General features: G+C 38.0%; 1 protein-coding gene across 2 annotated transcripts in view; it reads left to right on the forward strand.

Annotated features, from left to right (window-relative positions):
• CDC42SE2 (CDC42 small effector 2) overlaps nucleotides 1-17792 on the forward strand; it is an 81411-nt gene extending 63619 nt beyond the window's left edge. For both annotated transcript variants that reach the window (XM_062513285.1, XM_062513286.1), the window contains exons 5-7: nucleotides 10865-10966; nucleotides 15333-15450; nucleotides 15882-17792. In XM_062513285.1, coding sequence (XP_062369269.1) covers nucleotides 10865-10966; nucleotides 15333-15431 — 201 coding nt within the window. In that variant the 3' untranslated portion in view covers nucleotides 15432-15450; nucleotides 15882-17792. The remainder of the gene's footprint in view (nucleotides 1-10864; nucleotides 10967-15332; nucleotides 15451-15881) is intronic.
• The last annotated feature ends 9721 nt before the right edge of the window (nucleotides 17793-27513 follow it).

Here is a 27513-nt window from a genome sequence, read left to right on the forward strand (position 1 = left end):
CAGGTAGACTAATGCCAAGTTTCTAAGATGATATTCACAGAGGTGTTTAAAAACTCGTGAATTCACTGTGTATATGTTTGTTGATTCCTGAGGATATTGCAATTAGATATTGTGGCTTTGTTTTTGCCTGCAGCAGAAGTACTAGATCTTCCACTCATTGATCCTACTGCTAAAAAATAAACAGTGCCATAACTCATGAAAATCCAATGTCTCCCAGTAAGGGAATTAAAATGAGTTGCATAAAGAGATTTCCTGAAAATACCATGTGGGCCCTGATTTATTGTCATAATTCAAGGTGACTCAGAATGTTCAGGCTTGTAACAACATATAGGCCATGGCTTTATGGCTGTTACCTTCGGTGCAGTAGATGCTTTCACTGGTCCAGAGAAAGCATTAGTCTTACTAAGGGATTGGTTTTGGTGAGTGTGAGGACCCTGTGTCTGACAGTGGCTATTAGCTGTTTGGAGGTAATATTTCAGTTAATTTTTTTGTTCTTTTAGTTTTCTGTGGTAGAATTTGGTATGTGCGTATCATTCTGATGTAGAAGATTATGCAGAGTGTACAAAGGAGTACAGAAGGCTTGCATATATTATACCTTATGCAACATGCGTGCCTCCATCAAGATGCAAATGTGTTCAGACACGTGGTCACATAGGACATAACAAACATCTTTATATTAGTCAGCTAGCTCTAAGAAGTCTTATTACAGCATGGAAAATAATTTCTTAACAGAACTGTTTCAATACTCGGTGTTCTTAAGCACATTCAAAGCTTTTGTTTGTGTTGTATCTGGGGGGTAAAGAGACATTAATTTGGCTGAGCAGGAGGGGCTACATGTTGTAATCCTGGCAACACCCTCTAGAGAACTACATTCTAGATGATCCTTCAAGTATTTCCTGTGTTCTTGTTGGGAAAAGTCAATAAGGGAATGGAAAGAGAGCTCAACGTGATACAGTTCATGGCATGTTCTTACCAAGAATTTGAGGTTTGATTTTTATAAGAAGCTATTAGAATTTCCAGAAGGTTTGTACTGTGGTGAATATTTGTGTCATTATTTTAACTTCTGTTTTATGTTTTTATCATTTTTGGTTACTGGGAAGAATATACAGGAAAGTCAGTTGCAGTTTGCTTTTCATCACCATCTGAAGCTAGAGACTTTTAAAGTAATGTAGATGACAAGACATATCTGGATGCCATCTGGTACAATGCAGCTGCTCAAAGCAGAACCAGCTAGGCATGAGTTTTGCAGGGTCAGGACCAGTTGTGTTCTGGGGATCTCAAAGGATGGGCATTCAGATTCACTGGGGTTTTGATCCAGTGTTGGACCACCTGCGTGGCTTTATTGTATTTATATATTTAATCGGTGTTTTCTGCCTTTTAACTTCTGACTGAGGCTTCTCAAGCTGCCACTGTCCACCTTGAAGCCTGTCTTCTGTTTCTTCACGTATAAGTAGTGGAAGACCACTACGGCCACAAGGAGATGTCTCTTTTCTTATGGCTGAACAAACGCACTATTTCAGTCTCCCTCTGCCCTGTACAGCAGAGGTTTTGTCCCTTATCCGTGTGATAGATCTGGACTGACTCTGATGTTCCAGTGATTAACTTTATTTTCATCTGTGCAGACTGGTAATAAGCACTTGATCCAAGCAACAGCTGAACTATTGGAAGTTACTCAGCTGGGCAGCTGATAGGATAAGAGTTAATAGATAAGGATAGAGTTAATATGTTAATGTGAAGTTCTGATTTTTTTGCTGATTAACTAATGCTGGTATCACAGACAAGGGTGCCTACGAAGGCTGGAAAGGGACTTTTTGCAGGGGCAGGTAGAGATAGGACAAAGGGGAATGGCTTTTAATTGAAAGAAGGTTGAATTAGATTGGGTATTAGGAAGAAATAATTTATTTTGAGGATAGTGGGGCACTGAAACAAGTTGCACAGGGAAGTTACTGCTGCCGCATCCCTGGCAGGGACTTGGGGCAATGTGGTCAGGTGGAAGGTGTTAGGAGGAGGGTTGGGACTTGGGGGGCAGCGGATGGTCTTTAATCTTCCAGTCCAGGCTGTTCTCTGGAGTCTATGATCTATTGCTTTCATAATGCTTTACTGTACTTTAATTGATTGCCTGTAAATCTGCAGTCAGACTTCACAGTCTAAAGACACTGAAGCAGTATACTTACTGTAGCAGAAAACCAATGTGATTCTTCTAGATTGCTGGGGGGTTTTAATACCTTTTTAAAAAATTATGTTCAAGAGACATTAAACCACCCAAAGTATTAAAAATTAAATTCTTAGAAGGATAAGTAAATTTGTGGACAAAATGACAGACAGGTTTAAAGTTGCAATTACAGTTTTAAAATTTTAATAATGTGTATTTTGAAAAGGACAGTGCTTTCTAGGTGATGTCAAGGAATAGAGATTGAAATTTACTATGTAACTTACAGGTGTTTTAAGCCTCTGAAATGGAACGAGTTCCCTTTGATGTGTGAACTAAACACATTTCTTAAAAGATCTGTTGTCTTTCAGAGTCATTTGACCTCATCTGGCAATATTTTCCTGTTTAGAAAACATAGGCTACAACTGCCAATTTTCTCATATGATGACTAACATCATCATAATATAATGGAATATTGTGTAAACAAATAAAAAAGCTTATCATTCAAAAAATGGAAGAAAGTGGTAAATTTGCTAAAAAATGGAGCTGTTTGAGATAATATGTAATACAGTTTGATGTATTAAGTTATGAAATAGATTAATTTGATGAGAAGTTGAAACTTAAAATCAGTCTGGAAGATTTGATGATGTGAGCTTTGCTGAAATTTTTGATCATTTTATTTTTCCTTTAATTTTGCTTTTTCTATACATGAATGGAACTTCTAGCTGTTTTGCTGAGGAGCTCAGACAATCAGATTTCATAATTCTTTTTTTTCCACTTGAGTCAGTCAATACATGCCAAGTAATTTTTCTGTAAAAGCTAAATCCAGTGTACATATGGTAATCGTCTTACTAGATGCTAGCTGTAATAGCTCACATAATTAAAAAACTTAGCTCTTTTCAGTCCTTGGTCTCAATTTCTGAATTCCTCTAGCTAGAGAAAACATGAGGCATCATGAACTTTTGGAAACTTAATGAAATCTGAGTGTGCTGGAAACCTGCTACTTACCTCTGTTGCTTAAGAGCTGGCATGAAAGCCTGTGCCAGTTTCCTCCTGCTTCTGTTCTGGTGAAGCCATAGTGTGCAAGATCCTTAATCAGTCAGGGCTCTTTAAACATTTTGATATAAACTGCCCAAGCTGCCCAAGTAGGAGATTGAGAAAAATGTGTTTTAGTGAGGGCAGTAGCTTTGGTATCTTGTAGTTGATGGAGTTCACAGCATTGGTCAGAACATCATTATGCTGTGCTTCGATATTGGATGTTTCTGCTTTAGAATAAATCTGTCACTGAAATTCCATGGTTTGGAGGCAGTGTCTAGAATTTCAACTGATTTTGTACATTACCTTAGTTACCTGCACCACTGTGTTTCTTCTGTGTGGGAGATGGTTTGATGTGATGCATTTGAAACTTACAGGTCTATTCTTGCTTATTCAGAGAGTATGTGGGCCCCTACATTCCTGACCACTTTAAATGGTCATTGTCACTTTATGGTTCAAAAATTGAATTAAAACAGTGAAATGTTAAACATACGCTAGTGCTGACTGGAATTTTAATGTTACTCTGAAAGGTCTCTTTCATCAGTACTTGGAGATTGTATAAATGATGGACTCTGCAGTGTAACCTCACAGATTTAAAACAGCTGAAAAAAAGAGAATAGCACAAATTCAGGGAAATGTTTAGGGAATGTACAACCTTTCTTCAAAAATGATCCTATACATCCAGTCATTGGTTTCATAGTGCTAGTTTGCTACCTGATAATTTAGTTGGTAGAGATGGGTGTTAAATTTCCAGCTTTACATGCATACAGGCCTATTTTTGTTTTCAACATGAATCTATAGGTTCCTGGTTAGGGTGGAAAGTGTGGAGAAATTTGTCTTAAACATGCAATGCACAGAAACAAATGCAAGGGGTACCCTTGCCCCCACAGTCCCCTTACGTAGAGTTTGATGCCAGACACTAGTGCCTTTTTAAGCAATTTTGATGGGTCAGTATTAGGAACTCAGACACATCACTCAGACCACAGCTTGTCTTGAGACCCATTCAGACATTCTGTGCACAAGACTATTTTGAAAATAGAACAGCATGTATGTGGGAGGACAGAAAACTACCTCTGCAGGGTGATCTGATAACTTCCTATTCTGAGCAAGTACCTAGCCCTTCCTGTGTGTTAGTGTCTGGGGGATCATATGGGTGCCACAGCAGAGGGACTCTTGCTGCTGGTATTTTTTCAGAACAGATACAAAAAGTGTGAAAGGTCAAAGAAGGAAAAAAAGGGAAGGATTTCAGTTTCTCCTCTCACCATGCAAATTTTCCCTCTTGAAATGGTTGACTGTCTTGACTTTGATTAAATCCTTCCCTTAGATTTCTGTCTTGGGATTTATTTTTTTTTTAATCTTTGGCCTGCACTGCTTTTGAAGTTTCAGCTGAGTTTTTGAATATAAAGCTAGCAAATAGCTCTGTTTCAACAGTTCTGTCATTGAAATGTTCTCAAGGAAAAGATTGGAAATGCCTTTCTTGGTAAAGAAAGATTGGTAAAAAGAACCTAAAGTGAATTTGCAGGTTAAGAGTTTGCTTTCTGCATTGGGTAGTCCTGAAACTAGCACTACAATAAGTGGTAACAGAAGTTCTCCAAAAAAGGCTTGCTGATTGAGGGTTATTTCTGAAACATCAAACACAGTTATGTGAGATCCTATAGTCTGATAGTTCCTATTCAATTTTGAAAAAAAAAAATTATTCATATTATCAGTGTCTTAATAGTGCACCCATATAGTGTGAAAACAAAATACAGTGAAATCAAATATAGCAGGTAGATACTGAGGAAAGCCAGAAGCATATTCCTTCTTTGTATTTGCCCTGTCTATCATAAGAATGGCATCTCTGGTGACTCTACTGGGATTTATTCTGATTTAAGAGAATTTGGGATTTGGATTGGTTTAGTATGGAAAGATATATTTGCACTATACCTCCTAGTGTTACAAAGGGTTAGATGGTGTGGTTAAAGGTTACTGTATTCCATTATGTTTTAACAACCATACTGTTATATAAAAGTCAGGCTTCTGAAGAAGGATCAGAGAGTGAATTGTTTCTTATTGTATTTGATGCCATTGTAATGACTGAGCTAGCAGTCAAAATTGACTCTCATGTTGTGAAGACAAGTATTAAAAGCTGTGCAACTTTCTAGTGTCCATGAATGAACAGTCATCTTTTTTGCTTTTAAAAAAAACTTTTTGGAGGCAATAAATGTTAAGTGATTATTCTCTGACCACAGAAATCCATTCTGCAAAGCAGCTCTTTATAGTGTGCAGATGGATCATTTAGTTCTCTGCTCACCAGGGAGAGTTTTCATGTAGGGAGTTAGCAAGTAAATTTATTAAATCTTGAATAAGGCTTCAGAGAGGAATTAAATGTTCTTTAGTTAGCATTTGCCAAAAGAGATAAGCCTCTTTTATGGCAGTATTCATTTAAGGAAAGGGGAAAACTTTTTCTTGGCTTGGCAAGGTTGCTGAGCCTGCCAGCCAGCAGTAAGCATTGCTGACTCCATGAAGTCGGGTATAGCAGGTGAATGGGGTCCACTGAAGCCACGGATGCTCCTGCCATAACCCACTCAAATGTGGGGTGTTACTAATACTTTGATCTACTCAGTCTGCAGATTGTGTAGGTCAAGGTATCTGTCTACCTTGATTAGACTGATATTAGTCTGCCTTGATATTAAAACGAATGCCATAAGTGTGAATTTTTTCATTTGTTTTCAGAGATTTTCTGTTCACAATATGGCAGTAATTTATCATTCCCCCTGAATTTTTTTAGCTTCCACCATGTATTGCTTTATGTTTTAAACACATAAAGGTGCACATTCCTCATCTGTACCTGCAATACCATTTTCATTTGAGGGCTGCCTGCTGCAGATAAAATCCATGCAGACTTTTGTGTTGTGAGGCCCTTTGCAATGCCCTGTGGCACTTGCATTTCACTTAGACTTGGATTTTTGATACATTTGTAGCAGCCGTCTCAAAATATCTGGTGTAGCATTAGCAGAAAGTGCTCTTTCAGAGTTTTGACAGATTTCTTTGCTTTTGATACTGGGCAAATGTAGGCTAGCACTTGACTTAGGAATATCTTTCTGTGAGACTTCATACAAAGGTTGACTTCACTTGCAACTTCAGCTTTTAGCAGGGAAGTAATTGTCAGCCTCCCAAAATGTAAGTGAAATCAGTATTTTTTATATGTTTTAGACCTTGGTGTTGCTCTGCATGTCTTAATTTCTTTTTTTTTTTTTTGAGAGGACTTCTCATGAGAGTGGTGCAACACTGAGGAAAGGAGAAAAAATTCCAGAACTTGTCTTTTTCATACAGGCAGAGAACTTGCTTAATTCAGAAGTGCTGCCATCACTTATGAAAGAGCTTGAGGTAAAGAAGTACAGCCTGACCTCTGGACAAAATCTGGAGATAGTGGAAAAAGATCACTTCTTCCCTGAAAGTCAAAAATACTGGAGAGTAAAAATTAAATTTTACATACTTCTGTACCCATCTGTGGATATTTTGTGTTGAAAGAAACAAATTACAGTTTTGAATTTCTTGTAGCAAGTAGTCTTTGGAACTATGAAAAACAGCATTTCAGTGAAATGTTGGTGGCTTTGCTGAAGGGCAGGTTGAATATATGGTATAATTAGATTATAGGCAAAAGTTTAAAATAGTTTAATGTTTGAAGAAGCTTGCAGGGTTAATACATTTTGTGTGATGCAACTATTGGAGACTTTCTGATTTCTGATCTGGTATTTTGAAGGAAATGCTACTGTGTGGGTGTAAAGCGTCACTCATAGGTTAAGAATAGAAAAGATCCATTTTTACATCACTTCTGTGGTAACTGAAATGTGATCCAGTTTCAGTGCATCTGGTACGCATTCAAAGCAAGGCTTCTTAGGTGGATCTTAAGACTACTTCCATTCCTCTCAAGGCATTTAAGACACAAGATGCGTCTCTTCTGCTTCAGTTTCAGAATCAGTTTTTCTTTTCATACTGCAAAGATTGCCTGGTATGTACTCAGCAGTCCAAATTCTTCAGGTTTTTGTCAAGGGTACAAACTGGGTAAAGTCATTAAATGATGGCACTTCATACTCCACTTCCAGGATCCCTTTATAGATCTTTTCCTCTCATCTCATCATTGTTGTGCTCCTTGTCACCCCTTGCCGTCCTAGTAAAAGGGCACAAGGCAAAGTGGAAGAAATACTTTAATACAGATTTTAAACTTTTTTTGTCCATTGATACTGAATGTTACAGTAACTTGACCTAAACTGCCAAGAAATATAACAGTAAAGTTACCTAATCATAATATGAACCTACTATTTCCCTCCTACTCAGGAAAAAAATCCACAAGGAACGCCAATAGAGGACACAGGACTCATTGTAGTTAGACTGATATGATGGGGTCATTTATTTGTTTTGTTAGAAACATGTTGAAAACAAAGATTTAGGTGGTACAGATGCACAGGGCAGGGTGTATGTGTGTGTTGAAGTTCTTTGCAATAGCATCATAAACATTCATTTGTTTTATAGGTGACCTTTACTCACATTTCATTACTACTTATTACTAGATTAGTGGTGTGTAAATGTATTCTAAGGGTAATTATTTATGGTATGGTATCAAGCAGTTTGACGTATAGGTGAAGCCTAATGGGATAAAATTTTGCTGAGCCCTGTCAGCATTTTCTGTTTCTTTTTAACACAAGGTATTTTATATATCTTTCCCCCTGAAGTCATGGTGATTATCTCAGCTTATCAGCCACAGCTTCTGTGGCCCTGGGGAAGAGAAGGTCCACTTCCCAAGCACAGTGCTTTTAACTCCTGAACACAAAATCAGTCTTCCACCACAACAAATCAGTCATGTAAGAAGGCTTGTTAGTTGCACAAGGAAAGAGCATGGAAGGCCACAGATGGAGTGGGAAATAACTATGTTTAATTTCTTCTTAAGCAGGAGATAAATGTGCTGCTTCTCAGCTTCTTTCAAATTCAATTTACTGAAAAAATCAATCTTGTGTGTTAATTCTTACTGTGTATAAAACATTGTTATGCATGTATTCTTACAGATAAAAGGCCTCAGAAAATACAGCTTCAAGACTAAATCCTGGCAAAGCTAGTATTTATGGTGTCCTCTGTAAAAGCTTTGTAACCTTTCCAGACATGTTCCCCTACTGCTTTCTCCTGTGTTACAATCCTTGTAAAGAGGTGTTTTACACAGTGCTCCCCATGTACCTTTATACATTCTAATTGGTCATGTTGGTTCTGGCTTTGGAGACCATGTCTGCAGAAATAGCACATTCTAGTAGGATCAGCAGTGTAGGACAGCAGAACAGCTGCTATTGGGGTGTCATGATGTGTATTAGATGTGTTATGATCTACTCCAGCCTGGCTCACCTGGTCCATTGGCCTCGATGTCTGTTAGCAGTGGGAGAACATCAGTGAGTCTTTCAGTGTAGCTTCATCTAAAAAAGTCTAATTTGTGCACTACAGTTAGTCTGAAATTAAAATTGAATCATGATAAGTGAGAACTGGTAAAGTTTCTTCAAAACCATTCTCAGGATCCAAGCTAAAACAGTAATGTAAATGCAAGCTGTGTATTCCAGCAGGAAAAAAAAATAAAAGTAAATAAAATTTTTATTTGCTTTCACAGTGAACTTTTGTGGCACTGTATTTAAATACTGTTTCATAGCTTCATGGAGCTCACATCAGTGGGCACATGTCAGGGAGTAACATGTTGATGGCCCTGATAAGGGACTCACTTAAGATTAGAGACATGGTTTGGTGGCACTGCAGTTTAGCTAATGGTTACTGGTTGACTAGCTGATGATTAGTGGAGAATTATTTACAGTCATTCACGAGATCCAGTACTTGGTTACTGGCATGCCAGTGATCTTAGCAACAAGTTAAGGAGTAAAATAAGTTACTTTGCACAAAAAAAAAAAGTTAAATTGTCTTAAAAACTTATAAACAAGATAAGAAAAATCTAAAATCTTTGGGTCTGTCCACACCTTTTCTGCATCAAAATTCTGTTAAAATTAAGAAATTATGGATGTATTGTTTAGTTACATAAATTCAGCTGCTCTTTTTTTTAAGCGGGAGAGGGGCAACTGCTGCAGTTGAAACAATGAAACAATTTTAAGTGTTTTAATTAGAGCAGTGTGTTTTCCTACAGCCCTTTAGATCATCTTTCTGTGTCAAATTCACAGCATATTACAAATGTGATGGTGCAAATACAACTTTTGTTACATCTGGAATATTTTATTTGATGGATCGATTAATTGATTTTATAAAATGCTTTGGAATTAGAGAATTCACTAGTAGTTTTAGCATAGATCAGATAATTGTATTTAGTTGTTTCTACAAAATTTTGTGTTCCTTCTTATCCAAGCTACTCATAGCATGGAAGAAGGTACTGAAGCATCCTGAAATCTGGTTTTTGTAACAGGGAAAAGATGCAGGACAGCATTAAATGTGTTTTGTACTTGCTGGCTAAACCCTATGCTATATTCTTATAGCTGTGGGCTCTGATTCATAATGATTTCCTCTGTAGCTATTGAAATAGTAGCTAGCCCATTCAAGGCATATACCTTCATGCCTTGAGACTGTGGTCTTACAATCTCATAGCCAATAGAGATCATTAAAAACAAGACTGAATTAACTTTAAGGTGATGGGAAGGGTTTCACTTGAGCTCAAGTAATGTTTTAGCTGTTAAACTGCTTTGTACAATATACCTTAAACTGAGATATTGGAACTGTGTTTAGTGGCTTTTTTTTTTTCTTTTTTTCCTGCATGCAGGCTTTTTTCAGAGTATGGGCATATGGTGACTACACACTGCTTGAATTGCTCTGCATAAGCTCCTGATTCTGGCCTAAGAAATGAGGATTGGGTTTTTTTCCTTTAGATACAACTCTTAGCTGGAGGCAGGCAACAAAAGCAGCTTTAATTAGGGAAATTCTTTACAGCCTCTATTTTTTTTTATTTGCATGTTATTAGATTACTAAAAAATGAAGCTGTGACTCTGGAAATTGGGAAGCAGAGGATAAGCAATTCTTGCCTTCTGTCACATGGTATAGGAATCAGAAGAGTCCCTGAGCTGGCATTCTGCCTTACTAATGCACAGCACCACTTCAGCTCACAGTCAAGAATCACGCAGACTGGAAGTTATCTTGAGTGTATGGGTTCAGAGTTCAGTAAAGATACGTTTGTGACTAATGCTGATCAAATTCTGGGCATTGCCATGAAGTCTATTACAAATGGTGACATCAGGGAACAAATTGCTTAAGTTAGTGGCTTCATAGACTGTTCTAACATTCTTTGATCATTAATTCTTGTTTTGAATGACCCAAATTTGATCTGCCCCACCATGATTTACATACAAATATGGGCAGAAGTTACTGTATGAAACATTACAAATACAAGTTAATAAATGTGGAATTTAGTAAGGTTATTTACAAGTGTTTTGTTGGCTTAAAAATTAGGAGTGGTATCCATGCTTGTTTGGTACACATCCTCCAAGTAAAAAGAACAGTAGCTAGTGTTTTGGTTAACCTCAGAATTTGGCCTCTGTTTTTTGACTCTGTTGAAATATCTTGCACTGTATACAATATCTTTCCTATAGATGGTTAGCTTCAACATAAATTTATGACACATAATTTTGCCTTTTCAATGAATTTCAGATGTTTTCTGTACCTTCCTTTCAGAAAAGACGACGGCGGATTGATCGAAGCATGATTGGGGAGCCAACGAACTTTGTTCACACAGCTCATGTAGGATCTGGAGACCTATTCAGTGGAATGAATTCAGTAAGCATGAGTGGATGAACATCATTTCATATTAGAGTACAGGAACACTGTATTCATATGTTGTAGCTGAAGCAATGAATCTTTCAACTATAAGAAAGAATCTGTATGAAACTGAAGAATGTAACCTGAGAGCATTTTAATTCCAAGTCCTAAACACTTGCATTCAAGAATATGGAATATAATTTTTTTTAATTCCTATATTTATTGATAATGCATTGTAGGTGCTGTATAAATTATACAGAATACTTTTTAAACTAAAAATTCACCCTGATTATATATATGACCTAGAATAGATGTATGCTTGAAAATATACTCAGGTATTATATAGAAAAATCTAAGTGTCTTGTAGTTGACTAGATATCTTAAATGCCTCAAGCTCCTTTTAAATATAGTTCATGTAAAACTCTAACTTTCCTAAGTTTATGGTGCACATAAATTTATGTTTGGGTGTTCTTGCTGAGCTTTTTCTATATTCTGTAGCCCTATTTGCAGTGTGAATTATTTCCAGAGCAAACAGTGTCACAGGTAAGATTTTGTGGCTTCCTGTAGAAGAGGGGCACAATAAATCTTTCAGCTCCCTGAAAGTGAAAAAACAGAAGCTAAGATAGATAATGAAAATGAGCTTATGGAAATAGATATATCTTCTATAGCTTCAGATTTCTGTGAAATGTCAATCTGTTTCTGCGGTCACTAATATAAAATATAGAAAACAGTTGTATGTAGATGAAAAATACTTATTGACTTTATGAATCATCTTTAAAGGAAAACACATTTGGAGATGACAAACACTTGTTGAAAAAGAGGAAAAATCTCTGTCAGAGATATCAGAATAGAAAGCCGAGCTAAAAAAAAACAGTTTTAATGTAGGCAAGGAAGGTCATTTGTAGTTTCAACTAGTTGGCCTTACCGAGATCAGACAAAAGTTTTTGTAACTCGGCATGTAATGAGGAAGGGCAAAGCTAGAAAATTCAACATCAAAAAATGCACTACGTTTTCCCAGAAACAATATAGTGGACTGGAAATGTTTACTAGTAAAACCTCTGTAAGCAAGTTAAATGGCCAAACAGATTCCACTAGATAAAATTTAGTTAAAGTCAATTCCTTATTTAATGCTATATATTACATTAATATTTAAAGTAATTGTAAATTGAAATAATAAACTGGTAATTATGTGAGCAGCTTGCTTGGTTACTTTTTTGAAGCATGGCTTTTGCTTTTTCAATATTTGTTGTTTCTCCTGAGGGAACCTTCCTCATTCTCACAGCTGAGCTGCTTCATTTGTCTAGGTGGCCTGAAGCTTTCTTTTTTTCACTTTCTGCCTGTTTGCCCTTTACTTGCATAATATCTAATTTATCTGCACATAGTAGATAATCATTATTGTCTCTGTACATAAAGTTTTTCATTTCGAATGCTTTTAAGTCGTTCTTTCTTCCTCTCTCTTTTTTTTTCCCCTTTTTTTCATTTGTATAATGTGCTACATCAGGGACCAGAGAGATTTTTCTGATCCAAGATGGAAAGTATCTTTATGTAAAAAAATAATCATTCCTGCTTCCCATGGTTCAGAAACTCCAATCTCTACTTTCTCACACTGAGTATTTTCTGCTTCTTCTGTGGTGGTCTCTACATTCATTCTTCACAGTACAAATTCCAAGATTACAGTGTTAACCTTCACATGTTGTTCTGCTGCATAATTTCCTTTATGCTATGGACATTATTTTCCTTCAGGAACCTCTTCATGCCTTCTTTTTCTAAATAGCTTAAGTGAATACCTGCAGTTTAATTACTGCTTTCCATTTAAATTTGGTTCTTTATTCACTTTCTGTCTTTTTTAATCAGCATTATTACATCCTTATGACTCTTGACTATTCAGAATATTTCTGAAATATTTTCCTTTCTTGTTTGCCTTCTCTGTAGAGTGCCTTGCTCCTTTGTCAGAGGTGTACTTAAATAGCAGGAGCCCTCTGTTCACTTCAATGTTCCTTGTTCATTCCCATCCTTATTTCTCTATTTTGCTTTCACAGGCCATGGTGAAATCTCTTTCTTCTGCTGCTTTGTATTCTTCAATTCAGTCTTTGATTTAATGTGTTTCCATTGTTTTCTTTCTCAAGGTCCATGGGTGCTCTTTCCTAATTCTAAGGGGAGGGAAGGAAAAGGAAAGAAGAAAATTTAATGAGATACAAAAGCAGCACAACAATTTACATGATCCTTAATGGGTGCAATCCTCTTTCCTTTCCACAATCTTTAAAATCCCTAAGTCCCATCTGAATTAGACATAAGAGAGAAGAACCTTGCTGTTACATGTCATCAAAGAAAGGCAATGGCATCTTTGGGAAAGAAAAAAGCAAAAATTGCATTTCACGATGCTTGTTTTTATTGCTCAAACAGCTAAAAAAGGAGGGTGTTTCAGAAAGAATGCTACCTTATAAACCTACAAATGTTAGACTGTTTTTGCTCAGCAATTTTAACATTGTATGTCTCCTACAAAAGTTTTCATATTCCAAATAGCTACAGAACTGTTAATGCAGACTAGTTTCATTTGTTGCATTCGATGTTTTAAGGGCAGCAGTCTCTGCATTTAAGACTGATACTTCTGATACTGATACTGACTGATACTAACTCACGTATGACTCATGAACCAGAGAAATTAATATAACTATCAGAAATACTCATAAAAAACTTACACTTACACAGCCTTGCAATTTGTGTTGATTTGCTGCTCTCCAAAATTTTCAAGTCTTGTAAGCAAGTTGTTAGGCTGAGAAGTCATTGTGGCCTGGGGATTTTTGTTCTTTTTTGCTGGAGTCAGAGTTAATTCAGATAAAATTAACAACATCCTGTATTCTCTTCTGTGAATTCATTTACATGTAGATTAATTATTTTATGACCAAAAAAAATCTAAATTCAAACTTAGTTTTTTTTCCACAGGCAGCAAAAGATGCTTGGTGAAGAAGATGAGAAGCTTGCTAAAATGTGAAAGTTCTTAAATATGTCCGCATGTACTTTGGCACACTCTTTTACTGAGTTTGTAGTCTTTGATGTCAGATGCACTAGAAAATTGGCTCTGAACACTTTTCCCTGAAGAAAAATAAGATGATAATGTTGCTTTGCTGTGGCTGTATCACTTACTTTAGCAAAAGGCCAAAGTATAAAATGGTTTTACATTGCACTGCTTAAATACATAAAAAACACAATCTTTTGCATAGCCTTGCAATATGCCGCATTGTTGAAGATAAAAGATGAAAAAAACAGGCTCTTTTGTCACATAGGTTTGAAAAATTAGGTGGAAGAATGAGTTTGCTGATGTATTCCATACATGTGCATGTGTTTTGCTTGCTGTGAAAAAAAAATAGTTTTCTTTTGTCTTTGTAGACAGGGAATATCGTGCAAGCTGCTTGGAAATGTATCTTCTGTTCTGTTTTAATACAGCTTTCCAGTGATGTTTTTGGGTCTCTGTGAAGGAGGAGCATAGATGATATAATTGCAAGTGGTGCCCTGCAGGCGTAGCATTGAATGAATGTTATTTTCCACTCTTTGTGTAGTTGTTATGCATGGGATACAGAGAAAAAAGGGCGAAACCTTTAAGATTCAAGTTGTCTTCCTGCAGGCACTTGGACATGATTATTTTGACTCATGCAATACAAGCAGGAAAGAACTCTGGGTTCTGTTTCTGTTTGGTTATAGAGGCAGTGAAAGTCATAGCAGGATGTGCATGTCTTGAAACAAGGGGCATGAAGAGTGTGTCTCTATGTATTTATATGCATCAGGCTAAAACTACCTTCAAATCAGCTATATTCAGGGAAGCTCAGATTCACTGTGGTTTAAAAAATAAATGCTAAATAAAAAGGTCCTTTTTGATTTACAAAATCCTAGTTTAGCCCTGTTTAAATGATGTGAATTAGCTATACAGATATTTCACGTTGGCTATTACACTTTTAACATAATGATGTTAATTAAATTATGAACTTATGGTTCATCATACTTGCCAGAGAACATTTTCTATGTAACAAGAAAAATTTTAATTTGCCAGGTGGAAGCGATGCCAGTAAGAGATTGGATTTCTTTTATTTTTTTGATTAATAAACTGGATCAGTGAAACCATGAATCAGGCAGTTTTCTTTGGGAGAGAGGAAAAACTTCTGCCTCTGCACCACTTCTTCATCACTTCTGGTGAGCTGTACACCAAAGTTAAAATTTCAACAAGCTTTGGATGCACATGTCCTAGTGGAAAAGTAATGTAGCTTTACGGGTAATAAAGGAGCAACTGAAAACTAAACCTAGAGAAAAACAATAAAATTAGAAACAAGAAGATGCTACAGCTCACTGTCTTTCTTCTTTCCTCTATCCCCCTTTTCCCTTCTCTCCCCAGGTCAGCTCAATTCAGAATCAGATGCAATCCAAGGGAGGCTATGGAGGTGGCATATCTGCAAATGTTCAAATGCAGCTCGTAGATACAAAGGCAGGATAGCCTTGGGGATACCTTTCCTGTAAGTATTTTGTTCTACTTATTAGGTGCTGTTAGAGCAGTATGAAAAACAATCATACTGCTTCATAATTATCTCCCTTTAAAAACCTTTGTCTTCATGATGGCAAATTTTAAAATACATTTCGGAGTAAAAGATCAGCTATCTTGTAAGAATGTTAATTTTTCACAGAAAGGACAGCAGATTGTTCTGACTGTATCAGCCTGACCTTAAGCATTTTTAACCAAACTTGATATTGTAGGCTGATCTCTGCAGGTGAAGTTGGTTGTAAAACAAATCTAATAAGATGTTTGTGATGTGATTATGGTACCATTTTGCAGTGGTTCCTAAAATGTATAGTGTTAAGTCAATGTATAGCAGTATTACAGTTGAAAAATGGTCACTCGTAATGCTCTAAACTTGGTTTAATCTGTTAAATGTTTTCTGTCTTTTAGGTTTATGTGAGTTCCTGTATCTTCTTTCCTGTGTCCTCCCTTTTGCCTTGGTGACTGCTTTCTGTGCTCTTGACAAGAGAAGTGATGGCTTATTGTTCACCCTTTGTGATTAGTCCAGTGATAAGTTGCTGTTCTGTTCTGATGATGCCATTTATCAGATTGGTCCAACTGTGCCTTTCAGTGGCATGCACGCATTGGCCTCTACTAGTGTCATGGACTTAGAGCTGTTTATGATTGGTTGTCACTTTTTCAGTTGTTCTTAGGCACATTAAAGCACTGACCTTAGCTTTCCTCATTCCTCAGAAATACTAATGTACAACATTCTGTTGCTTTATAGTCTTTTAATAATTTCTCCACTCAAATATTTTAGAAATAAATGAGTTCCACTAATGTCTTCAATCATCTAATGTTCACCCAATTTTTGAAAGGTCTGAGACCTGCAAGCACAAATAATTGTTTCATACAAAATCAAGATTAGATGACCGCATGCTTTGTGAGATTGCTTTTTATGGTGGCCTGCTTGGTGCTAAAAGAAAAAAAAAATTGCTTACTGCAGATGTGAAAAATTTTACTGTGGCACCAAGTCATGTCTGTTTCTGAAAAAGGACTTGTAACTTAGCTGCTTCAGAACTATGTCTTTATTTTAGTTTTTATCCAATTGGTCTTGAAATAATAAAGAGAGAGCTTGCATTCATGAGGCATTTGTTGTAAATGTTCAGTATATTTATTTTGAAAGAGCTGACCTTGAGACTGTAAAACAGTGTAGTACCGTATCTAATAAGTGTTGTGGAATCGCTTTAGTCTATTTAAACAGAAGAGCAACATGTTTGGCTGCTTCTTTTTCTTTCTACAATTTTTCTTGATTTCAGCCTGTACAGTCATTTCCATTAGCAGCATGTCAGACTGCTTGCAATATTGGCTGAAAAGTTTAATAGACCTTTCTAAGTAGTTGGCAGTTTCTGTGTACTAAATATTTAGGGGCCATGGAAGTTGCTAAGAGAGACATAGTAATCTGGCAGAACAGGTGCCAATGAAAACAACATACAGGGTGACTTTTTACTAAGTCAGTAAAATGCCTTTTGCTCAGGTTCCAAAGCATGTTTCTTTCACATGTTGTTAAACTGCATTTTAATATTGCACTGTTTTCAGATTATCTCTATAAATGGTCCCTTTTTTGCTTCTTGCAGGTGGTTTTAGAGAGTTAATTATTTGAGGCCTGGTTACATTAAATTTTTATGTGGGAAAAAACCCCAAACCATCCAAAAAAATAAGGCATAACTGAGCCTAGTCAAATCCATGTCTATATGCAAGTATGCATGTAGACTGCTGTCATAAATTATTCTATTTCTATCCTTTCCATGATTTCACCTTGCAGCAGCAGTCTGGTGATTTATGAACCTACCTAATCTTCTCTCTCTGTTTGTAAACAACACATAAAATACACAGCCATGGAGGTAGTTTGCCTTCCCTAGGTTGTATTTGAGTGCTAGATGTCACTTACCTGGTTGAATAGTTCAAATTAGGTTGGATAGTATTCACTGATATAGATACCGATTCCTGATGAGATATTCAATGGTCTGGGTGCATAAACACATGGCAGTGCAGTGATACATATTTTTTTTAGGGGTTAATGCCACTTTAATAACGACTCTTAAATAAACTACAAAACTATTACAAAATTATTTGATGTTTGTTATTGGTAATAGAAGCTTAAATTTGCTTGCCAAACCTATCTTGCACTTGCCAAAATCTTTTCAGCTCAATAGCCAGGAAAAGAATTGACATATTTTTATAACAGACGTACTTTTTTTGTACATTGTGTTCATTCTTGAATAAAGTCAGTTCACTGTTGGCTTGTAGATATTAAAAGGAAAGTATTGACTTTGATTCAATAAATGTTTTCTTTCAGTTGGTGGCCTACCCTTTTTCCTTTCCATAAATTATATTTGCATTAGAAAAACACTTGCATCTTAGAGACAGATTTGTGGTGAAAAAGAGTAACCTATTAGTGACAATAAATGATTTGCAGACTTGAGTTTTTTTCATGTGTCACTTGACCCTTTTGTTGCCAGATGGATTAAACCATAATTTTATTAGTATTGTTGCGTTGATTTACCGTGTATGCCAGGGGCTTCTGCAAGGAAGGGAGAGTGTCTTAAAAATACTTCAGAAACCTTTCCTTTTGACTGCCACTCATATGTGTGTTACTTCCCTGATTGTGCTGCAGATTACTATGGTGATCAGTAAAAGACTTGTCACCATAATATGCTCATCTACATTAAAAGTACCTTCAATGTACAATATTGCCTACTCTCTATTTGGGTAAATTAATTTTTATATTTGACACTCTCAATGTTTATTCCTTAAGCACTAACTTACTACTTTAAATTTCATGTCAAAGTCTTTCTAAAGACTGATAATTAATTCTTTAGCTCATGCCAAGTCCATTAAATGGCCAGTTGAGGAAAAAAAAGCTGGAGAGGAAATAAGGTCCTAAAGGAAAATAAAGACAGAGATAAATCCATGAGATACCAATCAACTAAAGGGTTCTTTTTCTTTTATTTTAATTTTTTTTAATGCTGCAGTTGTAGACACATAAAACTGTCTACAAAGGTGTATCCTGAAGACCAGATGTTACGCTGTAAGTGCATATTCAGTGACTGACATTAACGCTTATTAAAAATTATGTGTTGCTTCTGCTGGTAATTAGTAGGATTACTTCAAAGGCATACCACTGAAACTAATTTGGACTGCTCCCATCTGCTTACCCTTACAGTCCATGCTAGCCCTGACACTGATTCAGCAGCTAACTCTTGGATACTAACCTATATAGTAAAGCTTGGGGTTGTGTGACCAAATTGGTTAGTTTCAACCTGGATCAGTTGCTTAATGCTTATTCAGAGTAACCATGGGAGTGTCATGGGATCAGAGATAATCTGTTACAGGGAACAGTGATAGCTTAACCTGTAGAAAAACATCAAGCTTCTTCTGGATTTAAAAAATACATCTAAAACAACAAACACAAAAAACAACAGCAAACAAAGAAGAAACAAAACAAAAATAAAACCAAAACAAAAACCCACCCAAAACACAGCATTCAGACTTTGCAGCTGTGAATATATCTACTGGAAAGACAATTCCACATTTTGGAAGCTCTTTTTCAGCAGCTTCATCCAGACTATTCTGTTTGGAGGCACAGAGCATGTTGAACATATTTCCAAAAGAAAGACCACATCATGAGTAAGAGTTTGCCATCCTCATGCAGTATGATTAACTTCTGCTCTCAGTGATAATTCTGTCTATCAGCACTGCACAAGAAATAACTTTCTACCTTCACACAAGGAGAAATTATAAGTTCAGATTTCAAGTAAGTTTTCTATTAAGCCTGAAAAACTCAAAGTGATGGCTGAGTTCGCAATAAATTTCTGAATACCAAACTTTCTTCCTTAAATATGATACAGAATGGTCCATTTAGTAAGTTGTAATGCAAAAGGTGCATTCATTTGTAGCTATTTAAGCACCATGAGCTTATAGCATTTGTCTATAGAAAACTTCTTGATTTGTTGGGAGTGTTTTTCAAGAAATTTCGTGATGTATTTTTATATACAAAATAGTAACAGAGCTTATCAGCAGAAAATAAAAGTAGAGTGTTGTGTTTGGTTTATCTATTCTTTCAAGAAAAGTGAACAATGCTTTTGGACTCAGCTTGCTATATAAGACACTTCTGGTATGCGATGACAGGCACAAAGCAGGGCTGGAGGTCTGGTAGGTAACACTGAAATTAGCTTACTCTGACTTTACAACAGGTCAAGGTGGTATTTGTAAGGATCCTAGTAAGCTTTGTTAGTCCAGCAAGTGACTGAGGGTAGGAGCTGTTTCAGCATGCAACAGTGAGAGACCCATTATGGATACATGTCACATTTCCTCAGAGTGCTGAGCAGTAAGATACATTTTTGTAAACATTATAGGAGCATTAGTGTTCTACCAGTGCTCTTCGTGTCAGGAATGTTTCCCAGGAGCATGCTTTGTTTCACCCATACTATGCCTTCAGTTCCAGGAAGGGGTTGGCTTTCAGTGTTTTAAATCTCTCACTATTTCATCAGTCTTTTTATGTCACAATTGATTTGAAATAATTGGTCAGGCAAAATAAACATATATCAGATTTGTGCCTTTTGTGGTGGGAAACTCCAGGTGAATGACTCCTGTTGATGGAGCAGTGGTGTGAGGAACCCTCATGCACCACAGAGGAGCCTGGGTTTATCTTTTGCACCTGCTGTCATTCACCATGATCCCTCATCCAATGTGTGAGGTTGGCTGCTGTTGTGCAAAGCCGGTTCTTAAAACATTGCCTCAAGAAGGGAAATGGGTACTGCTTGAAATTGATTTTGAAGTCCTCAGCTTTCTTGAAATGTGGCAACTCTAGGGAAATGGCTATTCTGAAGCAGTTTTCCTTAGGAAATCATCTTTACATTATCAATAAAACTTCAGAGAATCACGCACCTTGGAAAAGAGTCCTATTTCAGAGTGGTTGATGCTAATGGACATCTTGGCACTCCATAGATTTTTTTTTTCCCACTTGTCAAAATTCCACCTTCTGGAACAGTAAAAATAATCTCATGTATGCTATATGCATTAAGCAGTAGTGCATATGTTATGGGGGCATGGTACAGCATTTCATTTCACATTTATAATAGTGAAAAACATTTCCAAAAGTGGAAATAAGGAATAATCACATTTCAGTTAGCAGTATTGGGTTTGGAGGGATGGAATACAGTGGGGAGGGCAGATATAAATGATGGCTGAGTGAAAAGAAAGAAGTGGGGGAGAAGGGTGAACTTTGATAGATGACCAAGCACTGTATGTATTCCCTATGACATTCTTTTCAAGGAGTTATTGGCAACAGCCACAAAAACCAGAGCCCAATGCAGCAAGGTTTGTTCATTTTTCACTGTTTTAGGTAGTAGACTCCAAGACAGTTACTCTTTCTTTAAGTTTCGGTAAGATGTTTGGTTTCCAGTTGGCATAATCAGGATCTGTCATAACAGGCAATAGGAGCAGCCCAGGGCAACAGGGCTCTGTGGTGAATAGAGCTAGGAAATGAGATGCTTTTTGACAATTTCAAAGTCCATATTGAATGTAAACTTTTTCTTACTGTGAATGGGTGTAGGATGGTGAGTTGATGCATCTACACATCTCTTAAAAAAGCTTACTTGGAAGTCTGTTTCCAAACTCATTTACTGGAGCTGGACAAAATCAAGATGATACTTGGACCTACTGCTATAGATTCAAGTCCCAATATTTTTTTTTATTTACTAGAACCACTCACTTCTGTCTTCTTACATCTAACTGCAATTGCACAGATGCAGTTTTCTTTAGACTGCCAAAATGCACCCAGCCCAGTCCATGGACGGGAATTTAATTGCCATGCCATTTTATGATTTAAGTACTTCCTTGCTCATTCTCTGAATCACAACCAGAGTACTGGAAATACATGACAGAAGGAAATACTGTGGCTAAAACAACAACTTTGTAAAACCTTGAACTGTAAAGTTACATGAAGATGACTGCTTACTAGAACAATTTTAAGTAGACTTTTCTGCCTCTTACAACATACTGGCATAGTCTCGTAGAGCAAAATTAAAACTTTCTGACCTATATAGATGCAATGGCCCTTACATACAAAAGAGACATAATAATTTCTTCTCTGAGAGTGCCTAGCAATTTCTGAGAGCTCAAGGCACTTCTTAGCTGCTCCTTTTTGCAGCAGCATTTCAAACATCCATTTCACAGCAATGTGAAGGCCAGTGCAGCACTGATAGGACGGATGGACATGGTATCCCAAGCCAAAGTGCCAAAGCCATTTGGTGCGATGGACTTGCAGCTATTTTTGTCAGTGCTTGCAGCAGGTAGAGCCTGATGCAAGTGCTATGCCCCCAGCTCAGTGGTCAGCCGACACATGCCACCACAGCAGCTGCCCTGTTCAGGGGGCAGCTGAGGCAGCCCCAGACTCCTCCAGCCTCCGCACACACTAAGTGAGGCATTTACATCACATTCCTGGGCTGCACTGCTGTCTTCCCAAGTGTAAATTTGCACAGTACTGCACTAAGAAAATCCTTTTCAAATCACATTTTCTAAGAAAGGGCACTTGGTTAACTCTGTGTAAAGAAAGTCAGGTCCTCCTGCTTGCTGCCCCCATTATAGCTGGATTATGCCTGCACAGTCAGCGAATGGAAGGGCAACTGGAGCTGGCTATTATCAATACAATAATCAGAGCTGTCACTGCATGGAAAACTGTGATCAAGTATGTGCAGCTGCTCATTTGAATAGCTTTCTCACTGAGGAAAGCTCTCCACACCCATGATGAAAAGTCCTCCAGGGAACAGACATGCCTTCTAAATTTAAGGTCTTTAAGTAAGAAATTTCCACAGTCCTGTCCAACAAACCATGCCACAAGGCTCATAACCTTCCCCTGCCCTGCCCCATTATCTGCAGTATTGATGTTCACGTTAAAATATGTTTAAAATGTTTAAATAAATATTTAGGTAATTAGAAAGTGGGCACTGGCCTCTATAGATTGGCAATTGCTTTAGATTCCCTGTTTTCTCGTGGTAAAGCCAGTTTCACAGCACATTGGACTATTTCCCAGTTGAAAAATCTACAGTCCAATACTCTCACAATGAACAAACCTGCAAATTAGAATAGCCTTTTCTAATAAGGCCAAGAGAATCTGGAATCAGAGGGCTGCAAGGATTTTGCGGAACTAATAATGGTTCAGGATTTCAATGCTTTGCTTTTTCCTATGCACAACCTCTTGCCCAAATTTCAGGTACACCACGTCATCTGCATTTTTATTCCTTCACTGTGTACTACTTAAGGTTTTGGAGTTCCTGAGAACTATTTCTAATGACTGTGTGCTACTGCTGTTTCTTGTTTCACCTGAGGAATGTCTTAATTCTCCCACAACAGATGGCATCATAGCCATATTTCAGTGGATTGTCAGGAATATGCAGCTTAATGAATTTAAGTGAGAGTTGAAATAGTGAACATAGAAACACTGCCCCTAAATATCTACAGTGCTCCAAAAGCAGTAGCATCAGCAGTGTTTTGAAATTCGTTTGGGGATTTAAACACTCTAAAGGCTAACAATACTACCATGCTCTGCTTCTGTTACATAGCATAAAATGACCGGCATCCCGTGCCTTACCCTCACTCCATCAGTCATACTTATTGTAAGGTTATTCCAGAGCTTTCTAGTGAGATGCACAAGCACACAGGGTATAATAGACACTTTGAAAAACTCATATTTTTTGAATAATAATTATATAAAAATGCGCTTTTTTCCATAAACTAATTGCCTTTTCACTTGCCTGTATTCTGTAGTCAGAAAGATAAGACTGCTGCAGAAGCAGCAGGCTAACAAGAGACTTCTCTACCACTTCAAGTAATTACCATGACATAAGAAAATACAGATCCTCTGAGAAAAGTAAAAAGGGTCACAGCATTCTTGTCAAAAACCCTCATTTGTTTTAATAAAAAGATTTATTTGAACAAGAACTGTAGGAACTAAGCCAGGATAGAACAACTTGCCTTACCAGAGGTCACTGAAACTTACTTTTACTTTGTTCATTTATGTAAGAACACTTAAAATTATCTGGTGAAAAAAAAACTTCCACTTCTAATACAACTTCAGATACAACTTTCAGTGACATCTATCTCAATTATTCATTGTTGGGACATGGGAACAAGATCTGTCCTCTGCCAAGCTTCTGCAGAGACAGTCCTGTTAATGACATCTTGACACAATGGAAGAAACACCCTAGCACAGGGGGTAAGTCTCAGGGACTTACACAGGTGGGTGGGATGCTTCTTTTTCCTCTGGTTCTTATAAGCAACACCTCCAGGAAGAGAGGGAAGAGCAGAAAGGTGGCTGTCACAGTCATAACTGCTGCAACTGAGAGCTCTGTCCACAAGGGCTGCTCATCTGGCATTTTGCTCAAACACAGTGTCATAGTACCAGGTTTTTTTTTTCCAAGACTCAGAGCTCTCTGGCTGTGCAACTTTGCATGGTTTTGACAAATACTTCTGACTCTCTGCCTGCATATGATCATCAGAGAAGTTGTTTACAACACTAATGCATCCTCTTAGTCAGCCCAAATGACACAACACTGTCACTGATGTAATACCATCTTCAGCTCTTATCTCTGAGAACAGAGGTGTGAAAAACATACCACCTGTTCTCTGTACAGAGAGAGTGATTAATTGAGGAATGCTGTTGTGAACATGGCACTATGTAGTCCTCAGAGCTAAATGCTTCAATATTGATTTTGACTGTTTGAGATTCCTTTATCAGCAAATGGGTTTGATGTTTGCATTCATGTGTTATGGGAAGCAACAGAAGAAATCCTAGCCTGCCTGGAGGTGAAAGTGCACTAAAAGGTGTGTGTTGCAGAATCAGCAGTTCTCTAAAAGCCAGACTCATAGTGAAGCTGTCCAGCTGCTTTGAGCCTGAGTACAGGTCTCAAAATAAAAGCCCACAGATACAAGCCAGCCTTGGCAGCAGTTTTTGAGAGTGAGAAAAGGAAAATACAGTAGCTACTGCACTTCCAGGTTCCACTTTCTTTGGTCAGGTAACACTGCCTAGATAGAGGAAAATGTGAAAAGTCTTTGGAATGGTCCCAGACCTGGTCCCTGAAGGAAGGAACCCTTTTGGGACAGACACCTGGTCCTTCTGGACTGACAGATGGCAATCTGAAAGTCTCAAATGACACAACTGTCAGCATTCCAGGACTCAAGGTAGATGACACACTAAGTGACATTAATTTATTTAATCTCACAGAAAACTGGAAACTGACCTTGAACTGGGGCAGCTCCCTTCAGGAGGAGCAGTGATGGTTTTGATGCAGAAGGGGCTAAGATGAAATACATAGTGATATCTGTTGATGAACTGAAGTATTTTGTAAGTTGCAGGAGTCTTTTCCTGATTTCTCCATCAAGTTTTATCACCTTGTCATGTAGTCTGAGGAATCATAATGCTGAAAAACTGTTATATTGCCCAGCTCCATTCACTCTACTCTTGACCCTTGTGTCATTTTGCCAGCTACTGTAAGTTGACCCTGACTGGACACCAGGTGCCCACGAAAGCTGCTCTACCTTTCCCCTCCTCAGCTGGGTAGTGGAAAGAAAATGTTACAAAAAGCACAGGAATCAAAAAAGGGTCAAGAAAGGATCATCAGCAATTACAATCACAGGCAAAACAGTTTGGGGAAATCAGTTAAATTTAGCTAAGTCTTTTTCCCAGGTTTAGCTTCACTCCCAAATTCTCCATCTCCTCCCCTGCAATGGTGTAGGAGGGCACGGAATAGGGTTAGTTAATCACATCTCTGATGCTCCCTCCTCCTTAGTGAGATGAATTCTCACAGTCTTCTGCTCCAGTGTGTGGTCTTTCCCACAAGAGAGTCCTCCAAGAACTTCTCCAACATGGGTCCTTCTCAAAGGCTGCAGCTCCTCACAAGCTTTTTCTGACAGGATCCCTTCCAGAGGGTGCAGTGCTTCAGGAGCAGACTGCATTGCCTGGTCCCCCACGGCACCACAGGTCCTGACAAGACCCTGCTTCTGCATGGGCTTTCCACAGGGTTACAGCATCCTTCAGGCTGATCCACCTGCTCCGGCATGGGGTCTTCCACAAGCTACAGTTGGATACCTGCTCCACTGTGCAGGGGGACAGCCTGCCTCATCATAGTCTTCACCAGGGGCAGTAGAGGCTGCAGAATCTCTGCTCTGGTGCCTGCAGCACCTCATTCCCCTCCTTCACTGACCTAACTCTCTGCAGAGTTCCTTCACATATTTTTATTTCTCTCTCCCAGCTGTGGTTGCACAGTGGGGCTTTTTCTCTTTCCTAATAACACTATCACCAAGTTGCTACCAGTGTTCCTGATGGATTCGGCTTTGCCCAGCAGTGAGTGCATCTGAGAACCAGATGGAACTGGTACTGTCGGGAGCAGCTTCTGGCATCACCTCACAGAAGCCATCCCTGCAGTCCTCCCTTCTATCCAAACCTTGCTGCATAAACCAAACAACCTCAATACACCCCTGGTGTTAAGCTTTCCTTTATACCTGAGACCTTATTTGAAAAATATGGTGAACAGACATTAACCTCTTTTGGACAAGGTGAGTGCTAAGCTTCATTTTCTTCAAAACACTGCACAGAACAGGTGGTGTAAGATGTCTGCTACCAAAATTCATGTTAAGAGGTGATCTACCTCTGAGAGTATAAGGGTTATTTTAATTTGGTGCAGAACGTCAAGGGTTCAGAGTTCCTCTGACATACTTCAAGTAATGGTGGGAGTTGCCATGTAAGACTCTGTGGTGTGCTGCTGCCTTTGGTTCTATGCATATCTCTCTGGATGAAGGCACCACAAACAGCTAAGAAGCACACTGATGTGGTTGGTATATAGGTTTCTCATTCCAAGAGAATAATAGAAACACATGAATCAAGATAATAAAACCCTATATGCTTTTTTCTCTCACTTGACTTTTCTTTCTTGCTATTGTGGAGCACTTTGCAGCTTTATGGAGACTTGTTTCACACAGGGCATTATCCAAACCCCATTTATCACTGAGCATCTGGTTGTCTGTATTACAATGGTCTAAAGTCCTAAAAAATCATATAAATTAAGAAAAAACCCACTGCAACATTGCTTATCCACTAGATCCCAAACACTTGATAAACTTTTGCTACAAATCAGTTTACAGTGGGTGGTTCAGTGGAGCTGAGTGAGATCAGGACTCCTGCTGTGTGCCTATCTGCACTGTGAACCCTTCTTCCTCTGGGCTGTGCCTTTCAGCAGCACAGGTGGAGTTTAGTGCCCACTATGATTACCTCTGTGATGACACTCACGGAGCCCTCAACTCAAAGGAGAGGCAAAAAAGGCAGAAAAGCCCAAGTTCCCATCTAAAGAGTAAAACAGAGTTGCTTGTTTGACACAGTGCCATTTGTGCCATATTACTGTCTGTTCTAATCTTTTGCTTCTGCTAAAGCTGGAACTTCTAACTGGCAGTGCCAATGGCTTTCTGCTGGCAGCTCTAGCTCCCATTGCGTTGTGTCTCCTCACTTCTAGCTATGAGCCTTTCTCCCAGGCCTTTTAGCACCAGTTCCACACAGAGACTACCCATTTCACCAGAGACACTGGAAAGAAACATTTTACCACACTAAGATATTTACCACCTCAGAAGTACAAAAGGTGCTCTTAAGACTGTCGCAAATCTCTGAGGACCAAATCAAAGAAATAACTAGAGACAGTGATTTTTCTTCCCTCCCCCACTAGCAAGAGACTAGTAAGTTCTAACAAATACGTGCACAACTGAGAAAAAGTTACATATTTTCTGCTGCATTTGGCTCTCAGAAATAAGCCCTAGTTGGCACAAAAATATGTAGGAGGAAGATGAAAATGCATTATTCAAACTATGATACTGTTGTTTTCCAACAAGTCTGGCTGAATTCTTGATCTCTTGTCTCCTCTTAGATCTGGGAAGCAGCTGGCCTGGCAAGCACTGTTGAAACCATTGTATTTTGACGTCTTTCATCTCTATTACTTCCCTATTGTTAAATTCAAAGAGCTGTTTGTGCAATCAC

Source organism: Cinclus cinclus, chromosome Z, assembly GCF_963662255.1.
Source record: "Cinclus cinclus chromosome Z, bCinCin1.1, whole genome shotgun sequence".
NCBI lineage: Eukaryota > Metazoa > Chordata > Aves > Passeriformes > Cinclidae > Cinclus > Cinclus cinclus.